Consider the following 8,726-nt stretch of genomic DNA (forward strand, 5'->3'; position numbering starts at 1 on the left):
CCTTTTTCCCAGTGCACAGCCACAGAGATTCCTTTGGAGAAGACTGGGAAAAGGCAAACAGGATAAATTTGGCAGGTCCTTCCTCAAGGCACCCTGGCCCCCTCCATTCAGCAGTGTGGGTCTGCATGGAGGTTTTGGGTCTGTAACCTGGCTGCAGTCTGGGAATTCATTGGGGGCCATGGTTCTGGGTTTTTCTTGGGAGACGGGTTGTTTTGTTGTTGTTGTTTGTTTGTTTGTTTAAGATGGAGTCTCGGCCGGGCGCGGTGGCTCAAGCCTGTAATCCCAGCACTTTGGGAGGCCGAGACGGGCGGATCACAAGGTCAGGAGATCGAGACCATCCTGGCTAACCCGGTGAAACCTCGTCTCTACTAAAAAAAAAAAAAATACAAAAAACTAGCCGGGCGAGGTGGCGGGTGCCTGTAGTCCCAGCTACTCGGAAGGCTGAAGCAGGAGAATGGCGTGAACCCGGGAGGCGGAGCTTGCAGTGAGCTGAGATCTGGCCACTGCACTCCAGCCTGGGCGGCAGAGCCAGACTCCGTCTCAAAAAAAAAAAAAATGGAGTCTCGCTCTGTTGCCCAGGCTGGGGTGCAGTGGCGCAATCTTGGCTCACTGCAAGCTCCGCCTCCCGGTTCATGCCATTCTCCTGCCTCAGCCTCCCGAGTAGCTGGGACTACAGGCGCCCGCCATCATGCCCAGTAGTAGAAGCGGGGTTTCACTGTGTTAGCCAGGATGGTCTTGATCTCCTGACCTTGTGATTTGCCCATCTTGGCCTCCCAAAGGGCTGGGATTACAGGCGTGAGCCGCCATGTCCAGCCTGACGCTGGGTTTTTTATTTGTGTTAGACTTTTTTTCACTTGACCTAGAACTCTTCTGCTTACACATCTTAAGTAAGATTCAGTCAGCCTGGCGCGGTGGCTCACATAATCCCTGCACTTTGGGAGGCCGAGGCAGGAGGATCCCCTGAGGTCAAGAGTTCAAGACCAGCCTGGTCAACTTGGTGAAACCCCGTCTCTACTAAAAAATACAAAAATTAGCTGGGCATGGTGGCACATTCCTGTAGTCCCAGCTACTCCAGAGGCTGAGGCAGGAAAATCGCTTGAACCCCAGAGGCGGAGGTTGCAGTAAGCTGAGATCGTGCCCCTGCACTCCAGCCTGGGTGACAGAGAATCTGTCTCCAAAAAAAAAGAAAAGAAAAGAAAGAGTTCAGTCGGCTTCTGTCTGTTTCACTTCTGGGAACACCATGATCCACAAGTCAACCTTGTGATCACTGGTTGAACTCTGCTGTTCACTGCGGTGGCCACGCCCACCTTGTTTTGAGCCTTTGAACCCTGTCACCTGGCCCCTGCCACCCTGGATCCACTTATTCCCCTGCGCTTAGCTTTCCCAACCCAGAGACTGCAGTTGCCACTGTAATTCCAGATCTGCTGGAGAAGAGTCATCACAGAACTACTGAAGGAGGAACGTTCCCCTCACAGATTTATTTCTTGTGGGGGTGGTAAGAGGTGTGTCCTCTCCTCTCCCAGGGTGGGTGAGTAGGTCTCAAATGATAAATCCACTCTGACACTCCAACCTCCCCAAGCCCGTGAGTCCCATCCTCTGCCGTGCACAGAGGCAGGCCTGGCATTTCAGCCCCGCTTTGTGCAGGTCACTTTTTGGTCTGTGTGGTAGCTCCCCAACCAACCAGTCTAACCCCAGCAGTGGTAGCATGAAGTCCAGAACCTCTGCTTAGTGGACCCATATCAATAAATGCAACCTGACCCAATTTTTCATTCCTTCCCCCATTATCCCTACTGTAGGGTCTCCTGGTTCCCCCTACTTTTTTTTTGTTTGTTTTGAGACACAGTCTCACTCTGTCACCCAGACTGGAGTACAGTGGCGTGATCTCAGCTATACTGTGAGACCTTTAGGGCGGGGCCTCATCTATCTTGTTCACAGCTGTATCCCCAGCCATATATATATATATATATATATAGCGCAAATATTTACTGAAAGGATACTCAGTAAATATTTGCAAAAAAAAAAAAAAGTGGTTTTTTTTTTTTTTTTTTTTTTTTTGAGGAACAGTCTCTGTTGCCCAGGCTGGAATGCAGTGGCAGGATCTTATCTCACTGCAACCTCTGCCTCCTGGGTTCAAGCGACTCTCCCACCTCAGCCTCCCAAGTAGCCAGGATTACAGGCGTCCGCCACTACACCCAGCTAATTTTCGTGGGTTTTTTAGGTAGAAACGGGGTTTCCTCATGTTGGCCAGGCTGGTCATAAACCCCTGACTTCAGGTGATCTGCCCGCCTCGGCCTCCCAAAGTGCTGGGATTACAGGCGTGAGCCATTGCGCTTGGCTTTTTTAACTATATAAAGGCCTGAAACTTATGTCCTGGCATCTCTGATGTTGTTAATAGCTGGGCCGGGGCAAGGTGGCTTACATGTGTAATCCCAGCATTTTGGGAGGCCAAGGTGGGAGGATCACTTGAGTCCAGGAGTTCAAGACCAGCCTCAGCAACATAGTGAGACCCCATCTCTACAAAAAATGTAAAAATTATCCAGCGTGGCGGTGCCCACCTGTGGTCACAGCTACTTGGGAGGCTGAAGTGGAATAATCGCTTAAACCCACGAGGTCAATGCTGCAGTGAGCCAGGCGGTCGGTACCACTGCACTCCAGCCTGGATGTCAGAGCAAGACCCCACCCCATCTCCAAAAATAAAAATAAAAAGACAGTACATCTGAATGTTTCATTTGTTTATTGATTTCCACCTGATTATTACAGAAAGTAATTACTTAAGATGGGGACTGACTTCAGCATCACCCACCCTCCTGTATGGCCAGGCCTCCGAGCATGTACAGTGAAGCACAGTCGCCACACCTTGGGAAGGGTGTCCCTGCGGGTGTGAACTGCAGGCCCCAGCCCTGTGCTGGTTAGAGTCATGGAGCAACAGCCGCTTTCCTCAGCACGAGTGAGGCAAGCTGCTTCCGCACAGATTGTGAAACAGGGTTTAGGTTTCTTCCCTCGTGGACGAGAGGCCAGGGGCCTGCCCCATCAGCCCGCCTTCCCAGCAGGTCACAGACCATCCCCACCCTGGCTGGCCTGGAAGGGTTTGACCAGAGCAGATCATGCAGTGACCAGGGCCAGGGCGGCTGGCAGGGGCGGCCTCCGTTTCCATTCTGTCGCCTAAGCAGCCTGGGAGATGTGGGCCTAAGCTTCAGTGAGGACGACAGTCTGTCTTGGAATTGGGCCTCACGGGGCAGAGTCCACAGACAGGGCCAGGAAAAGAAGGTGAGGGTGTAATGTCATTCAGAGACCAGCTGCACCCAGGGATCACCTCCTGGAGGCACCTAGAGTGAGCAGGGGGCTAAGTCAGCCGACAGTGTGGCTGTGCAGCCCAGGCCTATCCCAGCAGAAGGCATGAACCATCAGCAAATGAGAAGGTCTTGTTCAGAGCTGGGGCCTTGGGAGCATCCTCATGTTTCAGCCACTGTGCCCTGCCTTCCTGTCTCGATGCCCAGGGTTCCAACTCCAAGGTGGAACGGCCAGCGTGTGGCCTCGGTGAGGTGGCCACCTGGGGTGGGTGTGGGCTGCCCGCCTAGTGCCCCTGGGAGGCAGAAGTTTCTTTGCCTGAAATAAAGGAGCGGGGGTGGAAAGCCAGAAGGGGCAGAAAGCCAGCGGGGGCGGAAAGCAAGGAGGGACAGAAAGCAAGTCACTGCAAGGCGGAGCTTCAGACCCCGTTCCCTGCGCTTTCACACTCTGCCCTGGCCTGCAGGCCACAGGGGAGCTGAAAGGACCAGATGCCCAACTCAGGGGAGTCTGTGTACCCCATTTTGTTCTGAGATCCACAGGAGAACCCAGAATCTCTTCTCCTTCCACTCATATGGAGGGCAAATTACAACAAAAGGACGAAAATATTGCAGGTTTACCACGTGCCAGGCCCTGACAGGCTGCTTGCTCATCCCCACAGCACGGTGGTGGCCATGAGTGTGTGCTGTTAACAACCCCATTTCAGGCCAGGCATGGTGGCTCAAGCCTGTAATCCCAGCACTTTGGGAGGCTGAGGCAGGCGGATCACCTCAGGTCAGGAGTTCCAGACGAGCCTGGCTAACATGGTGAAACCCCGTCTCTACTAAAAATACAAAAATTAGCCAGGCGTGGTGGTGGGAGCCTGTAATCCCAGCTACTCAGGAGGCTGAGGCAGGAGAATTGCTTGAACCTGGGAGGCGGAGGCTACACTGAGCTGAGATCGGCCACTGCACTCCAGCCAGGGCAACAGAACGAGACTCTGTCACCAAAAAAAAAAAAAATTTAAAAATTAACCAGGTGTGAGACGGGCACGGTGGCTCATGCCTATAATCTAATCCCAGCACTTTGAGAGGCCAAGGTGGGCAGATCACCTGACGTCAGTTCAAGACCAGCCTGGCCAACATGGTGAAACCCCATCTCTACTAAAAATACAAAAATTAGGCCAGGCGCGGTGGCTCAAGCCTGTAATCCCAGCACTTTGGGAGGCCGAGACGGGTGGATCACAAGGTCAGGAGATCGAGACCATCCTGGCTAACCCGGTGAAACCCCGTCTCTACTAAAAAATATAAAAAACTAGCCGGGCGAGGTGGCGGGCGCCTGTAATCCCAGCTACTCGGGAGCCTGAGGCAGGAGAATGGCGTAAACCCGGGAGGTGGAGCTTGCAGCGAGCTGAGATCCGGTCACTGCACTCCAGCCTGGGCAACAGAGCGAGACTCCGTCTCAAAAAAAAAAAATACAAAAATTAGCTGGGCGTGGTGGTGCGTGGCTGCAATCCCAGCCAGTCAGGAGGCTGAGTCGGGAGAATTGCTTGAACCAGGAGGCAGAGGTTGCAGTGAGCTGAGATCGCGCCACTGCTCGCCAGCCTGTACGACAGAGCAAAACTACCTCTCAAAAATAGAAAAAAAGAATGAGGATTCATCAAGCTATTATTGTGTGCCAGGCCCAGGTACACATGGCACGCAGCTGTCCTCACCGGCCCTGCTGCCACGGCCACTCTGCGGAGGAGGAGGCAGGCTCTGAGCGGCTGAGAAGCAAGGCCTCCGGTCCCAGCCAGTGGGAGACGGCTGCACAGACTGGGGCCTCAGGCTCTGCCTGCCCCGCCCCTGACTCTAGCCTCGGAGAAAGGCCAGGCCTCTGAGGAAAACCATTTGCCACAGTCTCACTCCAAAGCCCCTTTTTGGGACAGTCATGATCAACCAAGCGAGGAAGCGGAATACCAGCCTTTGCCCCTGTGCTGCAGCCACCTTTAGGGGGGATCCTGGACAGTTCCCAGGCAGTGTGACTTGGTGGCCCCGCATACCTTGTCATGGTAAGTGGACGGGCACAAACACTGGGCCCCCCAGCCTGGGCTCAAAGGCCAACAGGCCTGGCCCCAGCTGTGTAAAGCAAGCTCACCTTTAGGGACAAACTTCAGCGAGCTGCTGAATATTCAGAATCGGGACTGCCCTGGCTTGGGGCCATCGTTCAGGAACTCGTGGCCCAACCCATTGCCACACTTGCCACAGGACACCTGGAAAGATCACAAGGCAGCTGCATGAGCTTCTGGCCATGAAACAGCCGCAGTGAAGGCCCTTACTGGGGGCCTTCCCACATGCCCATTTCCCAAGCTGACCACCGACATAAGAGGTTGACCTTTGTCCTGGAGCCCGTACAGGAAACCTGTCCTGTTTCCCACATTTGCACCAGAAGGCCAGTCTCTCCCGATAGCCTGGGGTGGCAGCTCCCTGGCGGAGGCCACAGGCCTGGAGCAGACAGCCTCTAAGCCCCTGGAGCTGTGGGGCAAGCAGAGGGAGGAAGGTGGCACTGGCTCTCTGCTCTCCCTGGCCGCCCCCATCCCTCCCCCACCCCCGTGGGCCCTCACCTTCAAGGCTTCAGGTCGATTGTGCTCTGGACGCTTGGCCACGCTGTCAGCGTGAATGGTCTCAGTGAATGCCGGCCAGGGGGACGAGTGTGCATACTTCGAGCGGCTGGAGAACAGCTCATAGCCACACTTGGCACACACATAAATGCCTGTGGTGGAAGGAGAGGCAAATGTAGAGTCCTCAGCTCCAGCTTTTCGGGGGTCAAGCTCCCAAATCCACAGACCCAGGCAAAGACAGCGCTGTCCCGTTCCAAGGGTGGGCTGTGCTCCTTCCCCATGCACCTGCCATGGGAGGCGCTGTGCTAAGCTCACGTTTAGTAGATGTGGCAGAGACCAGAGGATTCACCTTTCACAATCATCCCCTTGATTCTTCTCATAGCCCCGTGATGGGCCATCTCCTAACATTTCCATCTTTGCTTGGTGATGCAAAGACACCCAGCTACAGCGTGTGCAGCGTGAAGGAGCCTGGGCAGTCCCATGAGGACACGGAGCTCCCCCTTGCTCCCCTAGTTCCCCCAGGGTCATACACGGCAGGGGCCCTGATGTGGCCCCATCACCTGGTCCCTCTCCCTTCTCAAGTGGCCATCCCTGCTGCCCAACAAGGCCCTAAGCTGGACACCCCGGCACTGCCCTGCTCTCCAGGCAAGAAGAGAACAGTCCCAGAGAAAAGGCCTCCAGGCCACACAGGAGCCCAGGAAAAAAGAGGGCTGGGGATGACAGATTTCAGCCTACCCACAAAGGATCACTTTAGAGTGGAGGGGGTGGGAAAGTTGCAAAACTGATTTGCAGAACTGTTTGAAGGACTGAAAACAGGAACCTCCCAGGGTGCTGAGTCACCTCTCACCCATCACCTGGGGACAGCCTCCCCTGGAAACTGTAAACTACCCAGCCTTTCCCAGGAACTGGAGAAGAAAGCAAAGAGGAGCCAGCAGCTGCCGTGGAAGTGGAGTTTCTGGCTTGGCAGAGCAGCCTGAGGACAACTGGGGTCCACAGCCAGAGAGTCTTGTAGGGGGAGGCTTTGCCGGGATGGTCCTGTGTCACAGCCCAGCCCCCTACAGGGGTGACACGCAGCAAATCCGCCCAAGGAAGACCAATGCACTCAGACTTGCCTGTGGATGTGTTTTTTACCAAATTAGTTCACTGCTAGGCGAGCCCAGCCCAGAAGGGGACTCATCAGGGCGAGTGTGGAGGGCTGGTCATGCCCCAAACCACCCCATGCTGTCTGCCTGGTCAAACTTAACTGGCGGTTGGCAGAGGCCTGGTGGCACTCCTGTTTCCCCAATCTGGAGTCCCTGGGCAGGTGGGAAGGCACCTGGGCCGGCACATTAGGATCTGAAGGGGACATTCTATGCTTGCCGGACTCCTCCCAGAGATCCCGGACTCGGGGAATGGGAAGGGCCACGGTAACACCCGCGGGATAACCCGCGAAGGGGCGCCCTGGCCACAGGAGCTGGCTCTGGACAAGAACTTGGCCTCTCCGAAGCCCCGACCCTAACCCGAATTCCCCCAGCGCCATCACTTTGGAGTGAAGGGGGCAGAGAAGGGGTACCACCCCCACGTATCCCGACCCCTTAGAGTCCCCCGAAACGGCACGTTCACACTCAAGGCCTGCCTCCTCCAGGACGGTGAGCCCCCAGGCCCCCTCTCTTCGGGTACCGCACTCTCCTCGGCCCCAGGCTCCCCGCTCCTCCGCAGTCCTCTTGACCCATGTTCGCTTCTCCCCGGCAGTCACATTCGCCCCCGTTCCCGGCTTGGGAGAGACATCACCCTCGGAGGACAGCGGCGCCCCCTCTAATGTGCGCCCCCTGCCGCGCTGCCCTCCCAGCGAGAGGCCGCAGGACCAACCGGGCTCAAAGTGATTCTGGAAAACCTCGCCCCCGAAGAAGCTGCAGAACGACATGGCGCCGCTGGAACCGCAGCGCACTTGCGGCAGGCAACTGACCCAAGGCTGCCGACCCGACGACCGCCGGGACCGCGTCCGCCTCCCCGCCCCTCCCGAGGACCAATAGCTGCCCGGAGTGCGAATCCCGGCTTCCGCCTTCGGGAGGCCCCGCCCCTCCTGGGGGCCGGTCCAATCCGATCTTCCCAGCAGGCTCCGCCCGTCGGTGACTCCCAGGGACCACTCCTGAGGCCCCGCCCCCGAGGGTGCTAGTCCAGTCCCGTCTTCCCAAAACCTCGCCCCCGAAGAAGCTGCAGAACGACATGGAGCCGCTGGAACCGCAGCGCACTTGCCGCAGGCAACTGACCCAAGGCTGCCGACCCGACGACCGCCGGGACCGCGTCCGCCTCCCCGCCCCTCCCGAGGACCAATAGCTGCCCGGAGTGCGAACCCCGGCTTCCGCCTTCGGGAGGCCCCGCCCCTCCTGGGGGCCGGTCCAATCCGATCTTCCCAGCAGGCTCCGCCCGTCGGTGACTCCCAGGGACCACTCCTGAGGCCCCGCCCCCGAGGGTGCTAGTCCAGTCCCGTCTTCCCAGCAGGCCCCGCCCATCAGTAACTTCCAGGTATCCCTCTTGGCCCGCTTCCTCTAGGCCCCGCCCTCCGCAATGGCCGGTCCAATCGCATCTCTCCGGCAGGCCCCGCCCATGGAAACTCCGAGGGACCACCCCTGGGCCGCTTCCCCAAGTCCCCGCCCCTGCCGTCCCGCGCGCGCTGGTGGCTAGGGGTGCAAGTGGGGCCTGGCCAGGTAGGCGGCGGCGCGCACCCATAGGGCCGTGTCCCCCCAGTCCAGTCCCTCGTACTAAGCCCGGAGACGCTGGAGGTCAGCCTTTCCGCGCCCAGCTGAAACCGCCTTTGCAAAATTATGACTGAGACGGTAAAAGAGATCTAACTTAGCCAACTCTATCTTGCTTCTAACCTCCA

The 8,726-nt window shown here is 57.2% G+C and overlaps 1 protein-coding gene across 3 annotated transcripts; it reads right to left on the reverse strand.

Annotated features, from left to right (window-relative positions):
* Positions 1–2,717: 2,717 nt before the first annotated feature.
* Positions 2,718–8,147, reverse strand: MSRB1 (methionine sulfoxide reductase B1). 3 transcript variants are annotated; one of them, XM_007981960.3, is made up of 4 exons: positions 7,712–8,147; positions 5,867–6,015; positions 5,401–5,515; positions 2,718–3,606 (listed from the first exon to the last, which is right to left on the reverse strand). In XM_007981960.3, exons 1-4 carry the CDS (start codon positions 7,764–7,766, stop codon positions 3,575–3,577), a joined length of 351 nt encoding a protein of 116 aa, XP_007980151.2. In that variant the 5' UTR covers positions 7,767–8,147; the 3' UTR covers positions 2,718–3,574. The 3 variants fall into 3 exon arrangements, with proteins under 3 accessions (XP_007980151.2, XP_072871122.1, XP_037845950.1); XM_073015021.1 differs by lacking the exon at positions 5,401–5,515; XM_037990022.2 differs by lacking the exon at positions 2,718–3,606 and having other exon boundaries at positions 5,400–5,515; positions 5,899–6,015; positions 7,712–7,813.
* Positions 8,148–8,726: the final 579 nt, after the last annotated feature.

Source organism: Chlorocebus sabaeus, chromosome 5 (assembly GCF_047675955.1).
Source record: "Chlorocebus sabaeus isolate Y175 chromosome 5, mChlSab1.0.hap1, whole genome shotgun sequence".
Lineage (NCBI taxonomy): Eukaryota > Metazoa > Chordata > Mammalia > Primates > Cercopithecidae > Chlorocebus > Chlorocebus sabaeus.

Bases quoted from the DNA above. Each gene is read 5' to 3' on its own strand.
- MSRB1 (XM_073015021.1), bottom strand. From the start codon at position 7,766: ATGTCGTTCTGCAGCTTCTTCGGGGGCGAGGTTTTCCAGAATCACTTT. The intron at 6,016-7,711 runs GTTGGTCCTGCG...CTTCCACCACAG, and splicing joins CCAGAATCACTTTGAGCCCG to GCATTTATGTGTGTGCCAAG. The intron at 3,607-5,866 runs GTGAGGGCCCAC...CCTTTATTTCAG, and splicing joins ATCGACCTGAAGCCTTGAAG to GCAAAGAAACTTCTGCCTCC.